At 36.4% G+C, this 21,493-nt stretch overlaps 1 protein-coding gene across 16 annotated transcripts in view; it reads left to right on the plus strand.

Moving 5' to 3' along the window:
- Positions 1 to 21,493, plus strand: part of DCAF6 (DDB1 and CUL4 associated factor 6) — a 162,690-nt gene that overhangs the window by 113,318 nt on the left and 27,879 nt on the right. For 13 of the 16 annotated variants that reach the window (XM_007480727.3, XM_007480726.3, XM_007480720.3 and 10 more), the window contains 4 exons: positions 4,650 to 4,767; positions 14,840 to 14,961; positions 16,621 to 16,707; positions 17,549 to 17,867. In XM_007480727.3, coding sequence (XP_007480789.1) covers positions 4,650 to 4,767; positions 14,840 to 14,961; positions 16,621 to 16,707; positions 17,549 to 17,867 — 646 coding nt within the window. The remainder of the gene's footprint in view (positions 1 to 4,649; positions 4,768 to 14,839; positions 14,962 to 16,620; positions 16,708 to 17,548; positions 17,868 to 21,493) is intronic. The other 3 variants (XM_056815500.1, XM_007480721.3, XM_056815502.1) reach the window with 1 other exon arrangement.

Consider the following 21,493-nt stretch of genomic DNA (forward strand, 5'->3'; position numbering starts at 1 on the left):
AGCGTTTGCTTTATGATACAATTGGAGAAAGGTATGGAGATCTTGTAGTTTATAGCTAAAAATAAAGTAGGAAATTAGCCTTAACAATAGAGAGAATTGCTTCTCATTAATACTGACTAACCTAGGGAAATTTGTCCTTTGGGGCTATCTAAAACGCAATTAATATAGGGATCCAAAATCTTCTGAAGCCATAGATTTAACAGTTGATTGACTAGACCCAAGTTCTCCACAAGATTTCTGTCTTACATGTATTAACTTGTTTTTGATATTGGCATCAGTAATGTATCATATTGGGTGGCATAAGTGATATGCTTAAGCTCAGGCCCAATCACATCATTCAGCCTAGCACCATATACAGACCCTCTCTCCATTTGGATTTTAATTCCCCCAACTCACTTCTCAGGTTTATTATTATTCATTACTCCCTTTCACGCACTCTCCAGTCTGGCCAACATCCATTGTCCTAGGATGCTTCCCCTGCTTGGAGTTCATACCTGGAGTTCTGTCACCTCACCTGGGCCTCCTAAAATAACTAATTTTCTTCAAAACCCAGGTCAAAAAGTCCTACAGGAAGGCTTTGCTGATCTTGCAGTTGATGGTGTTTTTCCTTCCATCCCCCCCAAAATATGCTTTTGGTTATTTGTATATATTTTATATGTGCCTCTATATGCCTGTCTTCTCTTCTGGGATGGAAGCCTTTTAAGAGTAGGGACTATTTGCCATTGATTTTTGTTTCTCAACCTAGAGTCTACCTACTAGAGAATAAATACTTAGCAAGTGTTTGTGGTTTGATAATGGGTGCAAGGATGTAGAGTATGAACTTAGAACAAAATGGGTTATAATGGTACATAATACAAAAAATAACAGTATAAAATGAAAAATTTCAAACGGGAATATTCTGGGGTCATGCCTTTGAATGTATTTTATTGTAATGTCTAGGTAATTAATGGATGTGTGATTTTTATCATAATAATAACCACACCACACTTTCTAAATGTATTTACTAATTCAGTAGATAAAATACTCCTGTCCCCAAATTGGGTAAATGTTATAAAGGATCATTCAGAAAAGAAGTCTTTTTTCCTTCTATATAGAAGGTGTATTAACTTGTTCCTTTTATTGCTATATTTGAACTCATCCTTTGGGCACAGGTATAATAAAATGGATAAATGTTTGAAAAGAAAGGAGCTACTACACAAATTTCTGTCAGATGTGCTTGAAAATAGCAGCTCGCCAGCTGGCTCTGATTTATATAAGATCACATGAGAATTTTGTCAGTGAAGGATATGGTAAAAAAGGAATTTTTCTTTACATACTTCTTGTACTCAGGTGGAACACACAAATCCTGTTCAATGTTAACGGAGGGAATAAGAGAACCAGGCAGTCAGGAAACACACTTATCATAGATTCTTAAGGAAAGAAAGTTGACCTAATTTCCCAATCCCTATCTCAAAAGGGTAACTTGGTTTGCCATGAACTTTTCCTAATAAGTTTTACTTTGCCCGTATAGAATTGTTAATTATGACTAATGAATATCAGGAAGAATTTGGTATGGCAGAGTTCAAATAGAGCAAGGGTTCTTAACTTAGAAGTCTATCAGTATAGGTAGATAGACAAATGGCTATATTTGAATATAATTGGTTTCCTGTTTTATGTGTTTAAAAGCTTGACTGAGAAGAGGTTCATAGATTTATAGATTTCACCAACAGACTGCCAAAGGAGTTGTTGTAACAAAATATGTTAAGAACCACTGCTCTTAGAGATAGTGAGATGGCTCAGTTGATAAAAAAAATCAGGTCTGGAGATGGGATGTCCTGGTTTCAAATTTGGTTTCACATGCTTCCTAGCTATGTGTTCCTAGGCAAGTTACCACTCTTTTGCCTTGGAACCATATTGGTCTCAATCCTAAGACAAAAGATAAGGATTTTAAAAAAGAAAAAGAACTCCTACTCTGGAGGACAGTATCCCCACTAATAAGGGGACTCAAAACCATGTCTGTGAGATTGGTTGAAGGAAATGAGGTATTTAGCCTTAAAAGTAAAAGTCAATTATGGGAGAGAGTATATTGATTGCTTCCTTCAAGTATTGGAATGGTTTCTGGTGGATAAGTTCTTGTCATTCTCATATATTCATGCTATAAAATGTAAAACAAGAGAAACTGACCACTTCACTAGTCTGTCTCTGGACATTTCCCTTGTAGAGACTAACTGACCATTCTTTGGAGTGTGGTAGAATTGAGAATTGTTCTAAATTCTTAAAATTTCATGATTCTGTGAATTAGGATATTTAATCAAGTTGTCTCTGTTAAGCTAATAGTTTGTTTAAGGGACTTGCTAAGAAAATTAATAGATGAAATTTTTATTTAAAAAATCAAAAATTAAGTCTTAAGGCTGTAACACTGCTTTTTGTTTGTTTGATTTGGTTTGGTTTTGGACATAGGACAGATGGGTGTATAGTGAGTTAATAAAAACTTTCCCAGGACATTTTCATTACTTCAGAAAAGCTTAAAGTTCTATTTTGATTTCTACCCATAGAAAACACATATTTAGAAGAATCAAACACTGTTAAAGTGCAACTTGTGCTTATTAAACAAAATGTTGTAGATAATCCGTCCTTGTGCTCAGTGTTAATATCGGTGAAAAGTTTTTCAAAATGTATCAAGTTGGGGAAGACTGATAGTAAGATGTATTTTTTCAGAAAGGGAGGAAACAGAATAAAGAAAATTAATTTTCTTTCATATTTTAAGCTAAAAGGTAAGCTTTCCTTTTAGAACAGTGTTCATTTTCTCATAGTCAAATGGTGAATACTTTTTTAGACACCTGACATAACTGCAGATCCCTCTTGACTACTAGCCCTTGTGCTAGAGAATGCTGCATTTCTGAAAAGAGACAGCCATTGAGAGAAGACAGTGTATGATCCTTACACTTCTCTTTGTATGATAGTATATGGTTAAGTAGGAGGTTTCCACCAGGAAGTTTTGAAAGGGATGTACCCTTAGGATCTCCTAGGCCTCTATTGATTTGAGATTACTTCTTTGCATAAAAAAGTAATATCCTTGACTTCTTCCTTACTAAAGCATTGTCAGCCATAAAGAAAGAATCAATCCAGGCTGGTTGCCTTTGCTACTTCTTGAATCCTTCAAATCCTTACCCTATTTCTGTGACTTGGCAGCTTATGTTTTGGTAGGCTACATGGAAGATATAATGGAAGAAGCACTCTTATAGACATATCACTTGCTCTTTCTGCAGCTTAGTTTCTTCATCCATGAAACTGTATAATTGTTATACTGTCTCTTAAGACCAACAGTTCTATTTGTGATTATAAATTTTTTTCATTCATTAATCTTCATTAATATTTTCAAGTGTTTTGAGATCCTTAAGTGAAAAAATGCATATGTGTTCTTATGAGAGAAAATGTCATATCCCTGAAGCCCAATTAATTTTGATTTTTTTTAAAAAGAGAGGGAGCTTCTTGGTTTTATTAATCTTTGAAATGTTTAGCAGTTATCTCAAAAACAGATTTGCTGCAAGACATTTATAAAAGATCATCAGTTTTGTTTGCTTATCCATTTATATTCCTAGCAAAGTCCTGTGTTTCTTAATACTATTCATCTTAAAAGGGAAGTCTTGTGAGCAGTGTTTTATTTTATCTCTGAGCATCCTTTTTGGCCTTTTGGCTCATTCCTTTTGGCTTTGAAGTGTTACAGATTGATTTCTGCTTTTAAGAATATTTAGCCTTAAATTGCTATGAGGAACCTAGCAGAATTCCATGCTTTGATCCTCTACTTGTTGGTGATTTGATAAAGTGGACATATATGTATGTGTACATGTTTATGCCTATATCTTTATGTAGATAAATGCCAATTGTCTTCATGCCAGATCTGTCACATCACAGGTATTTCCATAATGTGAGGAATTATAATTCCTTGCATAATCAATCCAGTGAGGAGGCTAAGTTATGAATGGATTACACATTTTTCAAGCATCAAAAATATAATCTTAAGACAAAGGGGAGTTTAGAAATAAAGGCATTCATTAAATTGTTTTGTTCCTTTTTTATTTAAGAGCATATTAATTTTGAAGTATTTTCTTGAATTACAAACCTGAATTAGAAGTAGTCACAATAATTTTATGGCATTTGTTCATTTGTAAAAAGTTTCAGTATATTAACAGCTTCTTTTTAATGCTTTTGCATGTTACTAGTTTACTAATTCTGATGAATTTAATGCCAAAATTGCTACAGTTAGTACACTGTTATGCAGTTATTATCTCAACTAAAGCGTAAAGACATTTAGATGAACAGAATTTATATTAAAGGATCAACATCCTCTATCAGTTTATTTCATTCTGTTCCTTAAGGCCCCATGATCTGGTATATGTGACTTCCATTTGAGTTTCTGGGAGTTTTGTACCTATAACTAAAAATAGAATTTGACCCTGAGCCATTTCAAAGTGCCAGTAGTTATATTTGTAGGAAAACTTTTAAATTTCAATAATGTTGACCTAATATATTTCCTCTTGCACTTTAATTGGGACCATAAGAAATACAAAAAGAAAAACCTCATTTAATAAAAATAAACTCTTAAGAAATGCTATCTTTTTATTGAAGTTACAGAAACTTTTTCAAACATTGTCACACACCATTTTCAGATAACAGTAGTGAAAAGCTGAGCCCACGACCAGGGACAGGTGAGCCAGTTTTAAGTTTACACTACAGCACTGAAGGAACAACCACAAGCACCATTAAACTGGACTTCACAGATGAGTGGTAAGTTTAGCCTTTAAAAAAAATGTTCTTTGTCATTCTGAAGAATTGTTTATGAAATTGACTTTCAAAATTGTTTTTGCTTTGTTTCCCCTATTATGAATGAGTAATAATCTTGTTTTCTGGCATTATCTGGAAAGTAGTTTATAGTAAGTAAATTTTCTACATATCTGCAACTTTCTGTTTATATGCCAGAAAATTTTCATTTATAACTATTTTTGATGGAAATGTTTTACAATTAACCTATTCTTGATGACTCGTTTACCATTTAAAAAACAATAGTGGTGCTCCTTAGCCTTCCAAGTGTGTGCCCTCAGCATGGTGTCATTCAAGGTCTTTTGTAATATTGGCCCCCAACCCTTTTTTCTTCTCTCTTTTTACTAGCCCTTACTTTCTGTCTTAGAATCCATACTAAAGTATTGGTTCCAAGGTAGAAGAGCAGCAAGGGCTAGGTAATTGGGGTTAAGTGACTTACCCAGTGTCACACAGCTAGGAAGTATCTGAGGCTAGATTTGAACCCAGGACCTCCCCTCTCTGGGGCTGGCTCTCTTATCTACAGAGCCACTCAGCTGTGCCTGTCCAACCCTTTTTCAGCATTGTTTCTAAATATTCCTACCACAGCCAAAATCACCTAATTGATTGCTCCTTAAACATGTCCTGTGGTCTCCTAGTAGTGTACCTTTGCTCACACTGACCTCTCAACCTGGAATGCTTTCCTGCCCCCAAATATATGCTTATCAAAGTCATACTCTACGCAGCTACAATGCTACCTCCTTTATGAAGCCTTCTGGTATTCTTGCAATCAGATGTTATTTTTCTTCCTCTTTCCCATTGTCTTTCTCTCTCCTCCCCCCCCCCCCATAATAGCTTGTCTTGTGGTGTATTATTGTTTTTTGACCCTTCTACCTGACAAGAAATTCCTTGAAGGCAGGAATTGCATCTTCTATTTATATACTTCCTAGTGCTTACCACCAATGCCTTTCAAATAGTAAAATATAGTAAGTGCTGAATGCATCTATTTAATTGTATTTCTTTAAGTATTCTGACCATCGGTAATTGTACTATGATGTAATATAATAATATAGTCAATATGCTCAAAAGGGGTTCTGTTGTGTCAAGGTTTATTAACCCCAGTGGTAAGTGGTTTCAAACTTAGGTGATTTTTGAGTTCTTGTGTCAACTTCTCTGATTCCTTTCTTCATTCACTCTCTTCCTGCTGCTAGTCAGAATGCTTACCTTAATGGTACACGTGTCCTTAGCTCACCACCTTCTAATTTATAGTTTCTGATTTATTATGGAATGGGATGTTAGATAATAAAGCTTGTTTTTCCAAAAGTAAACAGAATGGCCTATGGAACTCTTCTGAGTAATAAACATAATTAATATGTAAACTTTGTGAGCTCTAATTTAACTATCTAGACATTTATTATTTTCTGACTTTATCCTGTGTTCTAAGCAGTTAGTTTGGTAAAGGAAAACTCTAACTGTAGTTAGTATCCAGCAACAAACCATTTTTTCATAATTTCATGCAGTGTCTTTATTTATTTGTTTCTTTATTTATTTATTTTAAATCTTTGTCTTCTTTTTTAGAATCAGTACTAAAGTATTGCTTCCAATACAGAAAAGTAGTATGGACTGGGGGGGGGTGGGAGGGTGTTAAGTGACTTGTCCAGGGTCACACAGCTAGAAAGTATCTGAGATCAGATCTGAATCTCTCATCTCCAAGCTTGGCTCTCAAGTCATCTAGCTGCCCCATTTTTTTTTTTGCAGTATCTCAATTTATCAGGAAAACTAATTAGATTATTTCAGACAGAGTTCCTCAATATTTTATTGACCTCTGCCAAAGTCTTATTCCATTGTGGCAGGGAAGTTTCTCTCAAAGTCTGAGCCAAGGGAGCACAATCTCTGACAAATCTCACCAAGTGGGAAAGTCTTCAAATACTAGCTCAGTGCTAGCTTAACTGCTAAATGTGTTTTGTACAAGGACTAGCCTTGCTTATCACCAGATTGACCACAGGTTGATGAATTTTTTCAGCTGTAGAAATTCTCAAAGGCCATCAGCTAAAAGGTAGAAGAGTTGAAATCTTTATCATTGAGAGGGACATACCTTCACTGCCAAAAGTCTTGAATCCTTTAAATTTTAACATTTAATGAAAGAATAATTCTGGCATTTTAACTTAAAAGAAGGAAAGAAGCTCCTAAATGTCATTGAAGAATTAGCAGTGATACTATAAAAGCACGTTGCTACAAATTCTCTGCTTTAATATTTTTAGAATACTGTCTGATAATATGAAGATTGAACATATCTAGAGACTCCATACTTCTCTAACTTTACCTTGGAATTTTCTTTCTAGATTTTTTAATTAACGATTTGAATAAAAGCAGGCAGATTTTACTCAGAGCACATCACTACATCACTTAGTCTACTCAGATTTTTTAACATTGGAATATGTTGTTTCATTTGGTCATTGGCCTCTTAATGGGTTTTTTTAAGACTTACTGTGTATGCAAGTACCCCTGTGATAAAAGATGTTAAATCTTCTAATAGTTAACAAGATTTTTAAAAATAGTGTTCTGAGGTTCTTAAACTGTTTTAAAACATGTTTAAACCAACTTGACTGTCATGACCCTTGGTCTTTAATAGAAATTACAACTCAGCATTTTTTTCTAGTTTCTTTTCTGTGCTTTCTGCCATTATTTTTATGTTGGTGTCAGTTAATCTACAAGGGTTGATTTCTTATGAAAGAATCACTTAACTTCTGGATCATATGATCAAGATAAGAAACTAGACATTTTCTCTGAACCTCATAATTTTTCAAAATTCTCCAAAATGGAAATTAATGTGCAATAGATAAAGCAGTTTCAAATTTCTATATAAAAGAGGATACCAAATGGGAAAGATCTTTTTTTCAGAGGCGGGAGGGAACACTAGTTGCTAATTGATATTCTATAAGGGAAAATGGGGAATCAGCACTTGGAGGAACTGTTACTTGTGGTCAATATTGCATGGCAAATGGAAGAGGGAAATGACCATGGGTAGGGCAAAGCTTAATAATAAACTGACAATCAAAGACATAGGAAAATTCCTACTGGGAACTAATTATCTTCCCCAATATCCTACAAGAATTGGTATTTTGAAAAGCAAGGCACAATAGAAAATGGGGGGCAGGGAGAAAGGTGTACAAGGTGTAACATAGAAACTATTTAGAAGATATCAAAATAGTTACCTTAAAATTTTTATTCTGTGAGAAATATAGGTACTAAATAAAGACCAAATAAGTATTAGGGTCATCAACCAAAGAATAAATTTCTATAATATATAGAAAGGAAAGATAGATAATGAAAAGATTGAGGGCAAGAAATCCTTTTTTACAATAAAGCATAGAAAAATGAAATTTTAAAACCAAATGGAACAAAACAAGCTGAAGGGGAAGAAAAGAAGGGCAACTCCAAAAAGAGACAGGGGATTAAATAGATTAAATGACTTAATAAGTTAAATTAAACTAGGGGAAAGGATGACAAATGAAGATGAGGTGGAAGGATGACTTGAGGAAGAGAATCTGTAGGTAAAGAGTTGCTTTAAAGTAGATTAAGCTAAAATAACTGAAGAACACAAAATACTACTGTGTTTATGGAGGAAAGGGCCGGGCAGGGGAGAATCCAATTGGAGGGTGGGGAGAGGAATAAGTAGAGACAAATGGAGAAAATTATAAACCTAACTCATTTAAAATGTGAGTGGATTAAATAATCCAATAAGAGGAAAAAGAGTGGCAGATGGAATAATAAAACAAAATCTACAAGCTGTTGCTTACAAGAAACACACCTATAAAACACTTAAATAAAGTGCTATGGAAAAATATATTATTCCATCAGATGAATCCAAAATAATGAGTTGCAGTCATTCTGTCAGACAAAGCAAAAACATTCACAGAATAAAAAGGGATTAGCAAGAAGGAACCATAGAACAAACCAATTTCAATATTAAATTCATCAAAGAAAAAATTATAAGAAGGCTTAGAGAATAATACAATAATGGCAGGAGATTCAATAACTGCTCTTTGTTTTGGATAAATCTAACAGAAAGATAAAAGGGCAGAAATAAAATTGGAAAGACGGAAGCAGTAAACATTTACATATCATAACAAGATAAGAATAGTAATAAGTTCAGGGAGCACAAATAAAATACACATACCCAAATAAAGATTTAACAATGAAGTTCTGATTAATGAGTGGGTTAGAAACCCAATAGAAACAAAAACTAGTTGAAAAAAATTATGATGAAATGACATACTGAAATTTTTGTGATACAACTAAAGGAATCCTCAGGGAAAAAATCATATTCCTACAAATAGATATTAACAACACAGAAAAAAGGATTTAATAAACTGAAAATGCATTTTAAAAATTGGAAAGCCAATCTAAAATAAGCACTAAAGAAAAGATACTAAAAAATTAAAGAAGAAAGAAACTGTGAAATTAAAAAAAAACCTCTAGAATGAGAAAACTAAAAGTTGTTTTTATTAAAAAAATAATAAGATTGCTTAACCTTTAGCCAGATTAAAAGACAGAAAAATAAAATCGAAATAACAAATGAACAAGGTGAAATCACAACAAAATCAAACAAAAATAATTATCAGAACAGCCAAAGGGAAAAGTCTGGCCCTCATGGATTTGTGAGAAAATTCTATGAAACTTTTAAGGAACAATAAGTAATATCTATACAACTTACTCTTAAAAGAGAAAGAAAAAAATCCTACCAGATTCATTTTATGAGACAATATAAAAACCTAAACCAGGAAAGAGTAAACATAGAGAATTATAGACTTAATATCATCAGTGAATATCAACTAAAACATTTTTTTAAAAATACTGCCAGACTATAGAGATTCATCACTACTACAATGGATTTATACCAGGAATAACTTCAAGGATAGTGCAACAATAGAAAAATAAGATAATCATATTAAAAACAAAAGCATTCAAAACTACACAATTATTTCCATTGATGCAGAAAATGTCTTTGATAACACATTATTTATTTATGTTGAAAACTACCAGATGTAAGACTTTTGAGGGATCTCTTTTTGACATTGTGAAAAGTATCTCTTAACACCAAGAGCAAGCACCTTATGATGTGGGCATGTACTAGAACCTCTCAGCAATTATGAGTAAAACAAAGATACTCTTCCTAGAACTCTGTGATCGAATTTACAAAGATAATTTTGATTGCTTTGGACAATTGATTGTCAGATATATTATGCATTTTTTGTTATTGGTAATAAGATTACCCTTATTATTGCTTCCATAAAAGAATAACAATTCATTTGGAAAAAATAAAGTATCTAGATATTCAAAGGAAATGATAAAAAAGACAGGTACTAAGGGGAAATAACACTTCTAGACCTCAAGCTTTGTTATTAAGCAATAGTCATCAGAACAATCTGATATTGATTAAAAATGGAGAGTAGATCAATGGAACATACCAGATGAGGAAGAATCAGAAACAATGGAACTGAATAACTCAGTATTCAATAAAGCAGAAAATTACAGTAACTTAGGAAAAAACTCCTTATTTTCTTAAAAATTATTGGTGAGGGGGGCAGCTGGGTAGCTCAGTGGATTGAGAGCCAGGTCTAGAGATGGGAGGTCCTAAATTCAAATCTGGTCTCAGACACTTCCTAGCTGTGTGACCCTGGGCAAGTCACTTAACCCCCATTGCCTAGCCCTTACCACTCTTTCTACCTTGGAACTAATACCCAGTATTGATTCCAAGACAGAAGGTAAGGGTTTTTTTTTTTTTAATTGTTGGTGAGGGGAGCAACTGGATGGCTTAGTGGATTGAGAGCCAGGCCTAAAGACAGGAGGTCCTGGATTCAAATCTAACCTCAGACACTTCCTAGATGTGTGAACCTGGGCAAGTCACTTAACCCCCATTGCCTAGCCCTTACCACGCTTCTTCCTTAGAATCAATACATAGTATAAGATAAAGGTTTTTAAAAAAGTTGTTGGTGAAACTGGAAAGCCATCTGGCAGAAATTAGAATTAGATTACATCTTCTACAATATATTCTAAATGGATATGTGTCCTTAATATTAAAAATCATACCACAAAAATTAGAAGAGAAGCAAATTATCTATTTCCTAAGCTATCGATGGGAGATGTGTTCTTGAACAAACAAGAGATAATGGAAATTACGAAAGATAAAGAGTAATGATGTGTGAAACTAATAATCTTATGGACGAACAAAATCAATGTACCTAGGGCAAAAGAAATGGACCAATGGGGAAAACAAGTATTTGTATCATTTCTCTGATAAAGATTAGGGATCCAAAATATATAAACAATTAACATACATACAGATATATAAAATACTAGTAGCAATTCCCGAATCAAGACATAACTTTGTGATGTTGAGGACAAATAACAATAGCAATTCCCCATTAGAGCAGTGATCAAAGAATAGGAACTGATAATTCTCAAAAGAAGAAAGGGAAATTCTTAGTAACTATTTAAAAGAAGGTTCCAGATCACTAAAAATAAGAGAAATGCAAATAAAAAATAAGTTTCCCTTAACTCAATATTTTCTTAGAATTAGTTTAAATTTCTATTTTTCATTCTGGATATAGCTTTCCTTTCTCCCAAGATCATTCAGGTTTGCATCAGTCACTTTTGTATTTGCTAGCAGTTTTTACTTTGTCACATTATATTTTTTAATGTGTTATGCCCTAAAGAAATATTGGTAGTAGAAATATAGAGTTAATAGTTTTCTTAAAAGTTTCTTTTCCTTTTCGATATTAAATATCAGTTCCAAAGCAGAAGGACAGTAAGGGCTAGGCAGTTGGGGTTAAGTGACTTGCTCCAGAGTCAGTGAGGTCAGATTTGAATCTAGGACCTCCTGTCTACCTAGTTGCCCCTCTTTTCCCTTTGTATGTAAAGCCATTATTACTCCACTCTAAATTACCAGATTATCATATTCTGTCTTTCTCTCCCTCTCTATCTCTTTCAGTTCTCTCTCTCTCTCTCTCTCTCTCTCTCTCTCTCTCTCTCTCTCTCTCTCTCTCTCTCTCTCTCTCTCTCTCTCTCTCTCTCTCTCTCTCTCTCTCCCCTTCTCCCTCTCCCTCTCCCTCTCCCTCCCTTCACTTCCCCACTTTTTCCTCATTCTTGTGACCTCCTTCCTTATTCAATAGATGACATGGATAAAGTCTTATATTTTGAACCTGCCACTTCTTTCCTCTTTTCTATCATTTCTTCCTTGTATTGAAACTATAATATTGTTTCTCTGTGCTTTCCTTTGAACATTCTAAATTCAGTAAACATGTCTAGGAGCCAGACCAAATTTTGTTTGTGTATAATTAAAATGTTGTGATTGGCAACAAATACATTTCCTACACATAGCAGTGTGTGTGACGCCTCTCATTGCCCTTCGGTCAAATTTCAGCCATCCTGACCATATAGAACATAGTATTTACTGGGAAATACATAAAGAGAAAAGAACTCTAAATAGTCAGAAAAAGCCTGTGTGCTTTGGAAGAGGTTCTTAAGCCATCACTGGGAGCTTCGTTTGTTTTTTTCTTCATGCAGCTTTCACTGGTGTCTTCTAGTTTTCCTCCCTGCAGAATGTGAGATGCAACAGATTTGTCAGGAATGGGATAGAACAAAGAATGATAGCAACAAGAAGTGTCAGCTACCAAAGAAGGAGAAAACAAACACTTCTAAAACCTCAAATGAACAGTAATACATTTAGTGCAAGGGAGAGCAGTCCTATCTACTTCAACATTCCTGAAGGCTTTACTGTATTTTATCACTATACAATAACTGATGTTCAAAATGAAGACTCAGCTCACAAAGAAAATGATATATTGAACATACTTTAATGAAACAAAAAAATGATGAAAGAAGAGTACATTAAAAGCAAAAACAACCAAAAATTTGACACTGAAGGAGTAATCTTCCTTCATTTGCAAAACTCATTTATGTGTAACATCTTAATAATAAAAGCTACCCAGGCGTTACTTTTCTAATTGTGTAAGTGAAGCTTTGAAATTGTTTCCAAATTCATTTTCTTACATCTCTTCATATTGAATTAACCTAGATTTGAGAATGACACTAAGGATTAATTCCTCAAAGGGAAAAGTCAGGAGTAGCTAAATAAAGGAGGAAACATTTTCCTACATTTTAATTTAAAAGGGCCAGAAATTGAGAGCTAATGTCCCTCCTCAGTTAATAACAGAAGACTATAATCAGAGAAAGAAGAAAGAGTATATCCATAATACATGTTGTACATGGAGTGTTCTGACATCTTTCTTGATTAGTAAATATGCCCTACAACAGCAAAGACACTAAAGGCTACTGGGTAATGCCTTTTAACAGTTAGATGTAGAATGTAATTTACACCTTGGTATTCAACTTAAATCTTTTTTTTTAAACCCTTACCTTTCATCTTGGAGTCAATACTGTGTATTGGCTCCAAGGCAGAAGAGTGGTAAGGGCTAGGCAATGGGGGTCAAGTGACTTGCCCAGGGTCACACAGCTGGGAAGTGTCTGAGGCCAGATTTGAACCTAGGACCTCCCGACTCTAAGGCCTAGTTCTCAATCCACTGAGCTACCCAGCTGCCCCCTAACTTAAATCTTTAAGATACCTTAATATGGAGGAGGGATCTTCATTAATACAGACATAAAACACATTAATTTTTATAATTAAAATCTTTTTACAACATCTTGGCAGAAAACTGAAAGCAATTTCCTACTAAGATATATGTACTTTGGTTGTCTCCAAGTTCATTGTGTTATTTTTGTTTATATTTTGTTCCAAACTTTTAAAAAAAGATAATATTCTGTCTCATCTATTATCAGGTTCTTTCGGGATATTTTATTTTATTCTTGGACATAAATTTCCTTTTCCTCCACCAGAATTTATCATAACCTATGTACTTATTGAAAATATTGTGTTAGAAGAATCCAAGAGTGGCCCTTTTTTTTGTTCTTTGGAGAGAGTAAGATAGTGGGAGAGAAAGTAGAAGAAAAGGAAGGAAGGAAAGAAATAAATGGCATCATTAAGGGCAATCAGGACAGCTTTGAAAGCTACAGATTGACCTTATATACTTGAAAAACAAGCAAGCACTACATAATAGCAATATGTAATTTGATGTTCAGATTCTTTCTGTTCTTATATGTGTGTATATATATATGTATGTATATATGTATGTATACAAACACACACACACACACGCACGCACGCATGCAGAAAAAAGCCCATTCTATTTTGTATTTGATTAAAATAAATTTTTTTATCAAAGACTAGTAGGAAAGTATTTGTAATAAAGTAGAGAATCTTATCCTTTATTCCCCCAAAGCGTGATATGGTTACAACTCAAATATTGGTGTAGTTCTGGTTATCAGACCTCAAGAAACAATAACCAAGCTAGCAGAGAGTTCCTGAGAAGGGCATTCATACAAGGATTCCTTTGCCATGATAGATCAAAAACAGCGAGACTTTTCATAGGAATGGATAGAATGAACTATCTACTAGTGGCAGGAGAAGGGAGAAAGATAATATTTTATGGCCACATTCAGGAAAGATGCATTTAGACACTAATGCCAATAAAAGCACAAAAACCACATTCCAAGAATGTAGTCATCCAGATTTGACAGTGTTTGTTCCTATTGTTATGAGGCTTAAATCATAAAATTTAGATTCAAGTGGCCTTGAAAAGATTATCCTTTATATGTGCAAATTAAAAACAGGCCTTTCTATGACTATACTTCACACGTTGGTTTCTGTTTTGTCACCTGCATTAAAAATGATTGTAAAAGCACCCAGTGCCCCATCCTTTAGGATCCTATTCCTTTTAAAAATTTTTTAAAAATACATTAATTAATTTTGAATATTTTTCCATGATTCCATGATTCATGTTCTCTCCCTTCCCTCTTCTTTCCCCCCTCCCAGAGCCAACAAGCAATTCCACTGGGTTTTATATGTATCATTGTTCAGAACCTATTTCCATATGATTATTATTTGCAATAGAGTGATATGATCCTGTTCCTTTGAGTCACTCATGGTCTTTTCTGGGGGTAGGAGCAGCACTGCCTCAAGTTCCAGAGGAAGTGGGAGCCACAGCAAGCCTGAGGAACAGGATGCACCCCGAGGCCTCCCAAGCCCCTCCCAGCCACAGCCCCCCCCTCCAGGCGGGGAAGTCAGTAAGGATTATTTTCTCTTGTCCTAAAAGTTTGAAACCAAGACACTGAGTGAGAGACTGATGGAGATGCCTGAGACTGAGGGAAAGCAGACCCATGGCTCCTGGGGCATTCTCCCTCTGCCTAGGTTCTCTCTTGTTCAGAGCAGAGGGGGAAAATGAGGTGCAAAATTCATATGGGGCTAGAATCAGTCTTTGGAAAGCAAAATTAACAACATAAATCAAAATACAGCAGAACATAAATCGTGTTATTTTATACTTTTCTAAGTTGATCTGCCTCTTGTTTGACCCACTGCTAGAGAGAGGTCTTTGCATGCATGGAATTGGCCCCTGCCATCTCAGGGTATGCCTCCTCCTTCCCCATGAACTCCTGGCCAGAGACTTCTGGTGACAGAGTCCTCCTCTCCATAAAGCCCCGCAGTGTGCCTTTGTCACTGCTTCTGGTTCCTCCTCATCAACCCTTTCCTGCCTTTTCCAAGTTGTGAGATGTTACTGCAGCCCTGCAGGGTCTGTGGTGTCCTTCTGTCGACATGCATTGGATTCTCCTGTTTCCTGACAGGTGCTCTGTGTCAGGCTGTGCCACCCTTGGGAGCCTTTCCTTTGTTTCTTTAATAATAATTGCTTGTAGGTGTCACACCACTCTTCTCCTGAGCACTCACTCCCCGGCCCATGGGGCAACCAGTGCAATAAGCCACCCCCATTCTCTCAGGGCCTCTGCTGTTGCTTGTTGTTCCTAAGTCCCTGGCACATGAGGCATGTTGCATTCTGCCACCCGTCCCACAAAGGGTCATTGGTAGTGTGCTGCAGCCCACTGATGCCGCCACCACACACATTTAACTGCCCTTGCAGCATTTGTGATGCATCCTTCAGAGCTGGTGGAGCCGAGTGACTCCTGGGCGAAAGGCACCAAGCGTATTTCAGGGCTTTGCTGCAGAGAAGGGAGGGGACAGGCCTCCCCTCACTGTCCTCCTCCATGGTTTGGACCCCAGCGGAGCCCTCCTCAGAGACACCCTCTTTTCTCTTGGATCCATGCCTCATTCTTCCCTCTTCTCTCCTAGCACTCCGGGAGCAGACGTGCCCTAGAATGAGCACTGTTAAGGGCCAGGGGGCCTGGGAGAACTCGCACAGAGTAAAGCTGAGCTGGAGGTGGAAAGGGTTGAAACTGTGAAGGGAGGGCAGGGCCAGGGTGAGGGCTGGTCTGAGGAAGAATCGAGAGGCCGGATAATGCACGTGTCAGTGAGGACAAGTGAGAGGTTTATCAGGAGCAAGGCACAGGCAGAGATGGAAGGTGAAAGGAATTTCAGAGTTGTAGGCTGTGGAAAAGGAATGAAATTAAAGATATGATCCATTCTGCCTGCATCTGAGGTGACAGGAAGGCCCTGCACAGACTGAATCCCTGCAATAAAGCCTGGTGGTAACTGAACCAGGATCAGGACAGATTGACTAATTCAGGATCCTACTACAATTTTACATGTCCTAAAGGGTATAAAATGTTATTTAAAGCCAATAAACAGCTTTAAGTATAATGAAAGAGAGAAAAGCAAAATCAGGTTAGGAAATTATGTAGGTTCACCTTAAGAAAGGCTGGATTCAGAGGGCTGATACGTTGCTGCCTGCTTTTATATGCTATGTACAAATTAATGGCTCAATATTTCCATTCCAGTAGCTCCTGAAGAGTCATCAGAGGAAACCACAAAGACTCAGGAGTGCAAATATGCAGAAGAAACAGGTCAAAATCCCACAGATCCAGGTAGGCTACCTTAGGGTGGGAACAAAAACTCTTAATTAGGATGAGTATTTTCTAAGCCACAAATGCTTTTCAAGAATATTTTAGGATTCATGGATTCCCTGCTTTTCCTCTCATTGGAAATGAATAGTCATGGGGGCAGCTAGGTGGCTCAGTGGATTGAGAATCAGGCCCAGAGATGGGAGATCCTAGGTTCATATGTGACCTCAGATTCTTCTTTTCTATCTGTGCTCCCTTAAGTCACTCAGTCCCCACTGCCTAGCCCTTACTGCTCTTCTGTCTTGGAACCCATACACAGTGTTGATTCAAAGAGAGAGGCAAGCCAGACCTAGAGATGGGAGGTCCTAGGTTCAAATCTGGCCTCAGACACTTCCCAGCTGTGTGACCCTGGGCAAGTCACTTAACCCCCATTGCTACCCCTTACTACTCTACTGCCTCGAAACCAATACACAGTATTGATTCCAAATGGAAGGTAAGGGCTTAAAAAAAAAAAGACAGGCAAGAGTTGGTTTGATGTTGTTGTTTTTGGGGGTTTTTTTGTTTTTTTAAAGAAATGAATAGCCACAGTGATGGAAGCGATATTCATTTTCAGGTCATTTGGAATCAGACTAGATATTAATTATGTGTCCCCTTTGAGCCAGTGGTTTCATTGCCTGGCATGTGGTTTAAAGACAAAGCAGAAAGGCTTCATTATGGCAGAGTATTTATGGTAGCACTTAAACAAAAATGAATGTCCATTGAAAGTGTACACTTTCTGTCACTGTGGCAACAATGAAATCAGGTTAAATGATTCATGGTAGCTAAAAGATTAACTGATCATGCAACATTTTCTGTTCACAACTAGATACTGTTTTCTCTGAGTCTCTGGAATGCAGCTCAGAAGAAAAAAATGACCCCAACCATGACAACTCTGGCAACGTTCTAGAAGAATCCTCTCCAGAGGAAAAAAGCCAGGAGCAGGGCCCTTCCGCTCAGCCCAGTTCAGAGGGAGCTGCCCATGCAGAGGACACACATGATGAGCAGCAGGCCCAAGCAGAACCCCCGGGGCCACTACCTCAGGAAGAAACATTAGCCCGGAGCTCCACTTTCCAGGAAACTGATGACAGTGATGACGAGCCGGTCCTAATCCCAGGTGCGAGATATCGAACAGGACCAGGGCATAGGTCAGTGAGCACTTTGGTTTTGTCTATAATGCATATCACTCCTAGGCAATTGTGTGACACCAAACAGATCTGCTAAGATTGTTGCAGAAGAGAGGATGAAGCTTTTTGATACTGAGTTGCTTTCCCCAAGAGCATGCAGATTGCCTGATCAGCCTATGTACTCATATTCTTTTTAAAACAAAACATGATTTTATATATCATATTCTTTGGGGGAAACTTCTTTAAGAGACGAGTAGAATTTTTTCATTGTTGTAAAACTCTAGCCATGAGCCTGGATCTAAACTAGCAGAGGCAGGAAGCAGAAGGGTAGACATGTGGGAGAGGGCTGGCTATTTAGAGGACTAAGCTTATATTTAGCTCACAAGTTACACAGTGGAGTAGGCAGTCTTGTAGAAAACATCTGTCACCACATTTGTACCACTTCTATAGTGACCATTAATTGAGGAGGCTTGGATGAATTTTTCTGTATGAGTAACAGTATTTTTATCCCCAGTTTCTGCTGAACTCAATGACTCAATTTAGAAGCAGAGGAAATGGTGCTCATTAACTGAACCTTACACAGAAGGAGTTACATGGCTGCAGCCCCTTTTCTTAGCTCCTTAGAAGGTTATGTTTTTGAAAACACTTATTTTGTTCTCATTCTGTATTTGATAGACCATTTAAATTCAGTGGTTATATTAACTTTTCTAGAAAAAAAAATTCCTCAAAGAATGCTGTAACAGCCAATGTTTCTTTGACTTGCTTTCTCAAAGAACTTAGTTTTATCTTTCAGGTATTAGTCTAAGCAGCAGTGAAATTTTATTTCATGTGCTTAGGAGAGGCGTCCTATTGAGCAAGATATTTAGACATTTCATTTAGCTAAACATGACATAAAAAAGGTGAGCTGTCATTCAGATCCTTGGAGATGTATAATTAAGCCCCAAGATGAGAAAAGCTGTGGAAATGAACTACGTCAGAGGACTCTATGAACCCAAGTTCCAGATTATATCATGCATTGTTTACCTTGGCAGCTCAGTGCCACTGGGGTTCCCTAAGAGTAAAAGAATTCTGGCTTCCCTTTAGTCATAATCAGGTAAGGTCTGCTAGAGAGAGCATTATTTTTATACAAAGCAGATTCTCTTTGCTTATGTTCAGGTCAAGGAAGATTATTAATCATCTTGTCTTCTCATTGCCCCTCACTGACTCTGAGCATCCCTGGTGCCACTCTTAGTTTACAGCCTTCCTTAGAATTTAGTTGTTATCAGAGGAGGTTTTGAGACAAAAAGATTAAAACTGAAATTAATTTTTAAAAAATGTTGGTGGTTTCTAAAGATCAAGTTAGAGAAACAGACTCTCTGATATAGTTAAATTTAAGTGAAATAAAAAATTATGCAGAGAGGTCATCTAATAATAGGATCAAATCATTAGAACTTAGTGTGTAAATATGCCTTAAAGAACATTGTGTCCAGCCTTCTTATTTTACAGATGCTGTAACAGTTCCCAAAAGGTCAAGTGACTTAATCTGAGGTTGCACATAACCCAGGTCTTTGATTCTCAGTCCAGTATTCTTTTGACCACACTATGCTGCTTCCATATGTATTATTTAATTTTCAAATGGCCATTGAAACTGATAACCAAGGACTGATAACAAAGTTATGGCAAAAACAAAATTTAAGTTTAAACAAAAATTAAGCACATCTACTGTTTTGTTTTTTTAATCAGTGTTTTACTAACAGATAAAAGATCATAGAACCATAGAATTTTAAAGCTAGTAGGGACCTTAGAGACCACATAGTCCAATTCCTTCATTTTGAAGAACAGTCCCAGAAAAATTGGGTTTTTCCATGTTTCCACAACACGTGTGTGTGTGTGTGTGTGTGTGTGTGTGTGTGTGTGTGTATACCCACAATCATATATACATATACATAGGTAAATCTATGTATACATGTGTATATGTATATTTGTATGTATGGAGATTTTTTTTTAAAAGAGTCAAGGACTGAAAAATCCCAGTCTTCTGACTCAAACCTGTGCTTACAATAAATCACATTTTAATATCTTGCTAGTATTTCTAACACCTGGGCTAAGTCAGTTCCTCCCACAGGAATATTTAGACACTAAGAAGTTACATGGTTTGCTCTATATCATGTAGCCAGAAATGATGATTTCTTAACATTGGAGTCTGACATCCAAAAGCAAACTCTGGCAAGGCTACCATAGCTGTTAGAAGACCTGAAAGTAAGTCCTGCCTCTTGCCTTTCCCAAGAGCCTCCCTGAGCTTTCAAATTCTAAGCCAGGTGCCAGGTTCATGAGTAGAAGAACTTTTACCCTCCCTCACTGCTGTGCCACTAAAGTCCTATGTTTGCTCCAAAACAAAAAAAGAGGAATAGTTGAGCACTTACCCCCTCGTTTTCACATGACTTAAAGCAATTTAGTCTGTTTTCAGTACAGGGCAGCTCCAGGAAATTCTTTTCTTCCATTTATTACAAGCCAGGGCACCTTATACCCACTCCAGAAAGGCACATCAATATTGGATGGCCCATTATTGTCAACATTCTCTAGTCTGAGGATAATTTTGGATGGCTCCATACTTAGCAGACTCACCTCCCCTCATACTCAAGTACTTGGATAGATCCATATACTAAAGCCAACCCAGGGTTTAGCCAGTCTGTGGAGGTAGGGAATTACCTTTCTTCTTATTCTTTGGTATCTGGTCACTCACTCAGTTCAGGGTTTCAGCCATTAGTTGTGTAAAACTCTCCTGCTTATATAAGAGAATGGTAGGTAATAAATAGGAAGAATGACTGAATCGCCAAGAAACTTACAAAGTGATGGAAGAATACAGGACAAACAAGCAGGTAAAACATACTTAAAATATATGCAATCTAAACTTAAAAGACATAAAAAAATAATTATACCTCTGCATTTATACTCATGTGATGAAGACTCTACAACCATCAGACACTCCTTCTTTCATAATGAGATTCCGTTTTCCTCCAAGTTACAAAATTTACATTATTCATTAGAATCTAGTGAGCCAAAATCTATAAAAGCAGACTTGGATTCAGAAATTGGGAAAGCACTTCCTTTTTAAGACTAAATATAAGCCTTAGCTTCTAAAGCTATGTTAAAAGCTACTCAACTCAAATATTTCATAAGGTCTATAATCTTGTCCTGACAAGTATTTCCTCCAGTGATGCAGTTTGTGAGACTTCCACTGTGAGGGAAAAAATACTACCACTATTATAGTGAAATGCCTTACTTCTGACAGTTTCCATCAGAAGCAGTTTTTATAATTCTCCCTTTCCCAGAAACCATTTGTTGTAAACATGAACTATGTACATATTGATGCACTTTGTGTGTATGTGTGTGTGTAGATGTATATCTATATAAGCTATATGCCCTTCTTCCAGGGAAACCCTGCCAGGCAGCTTTGTTTAAAAATTAGTAGAAGTGGATATCTTCAATTCTGTCCTGAAGGGAGAAGTCAAGAAAATGCCTTCATAAGTTTGTATTCCATTTGGGAATCTTCAGGGATTTCTGTTTCCAAGGAGAGTAAGGAATCCAAAGTTATTCTTTGAGAAACTCCTGTTTTCATAATTTAATTTGATAGACTTCATGACACCCGTTCTAACATATAACTTTCC

Source organism: Monodelphis domestica, chromosome 2 (genome assembly GCF_027887165.1).
Source record: "Monodelphis domestica isolate mMonDom1 chromosome 2, mMonDom1.pri, whole genome shotgun sequence".
NCBI classification, from domain to species: domain Eukaryota; kingdom Metazoa; phylum Chordata; class Mammalia; order Didelphimorphia; family Didelphidae; genus Monodelphis; species Monodelphis domestica.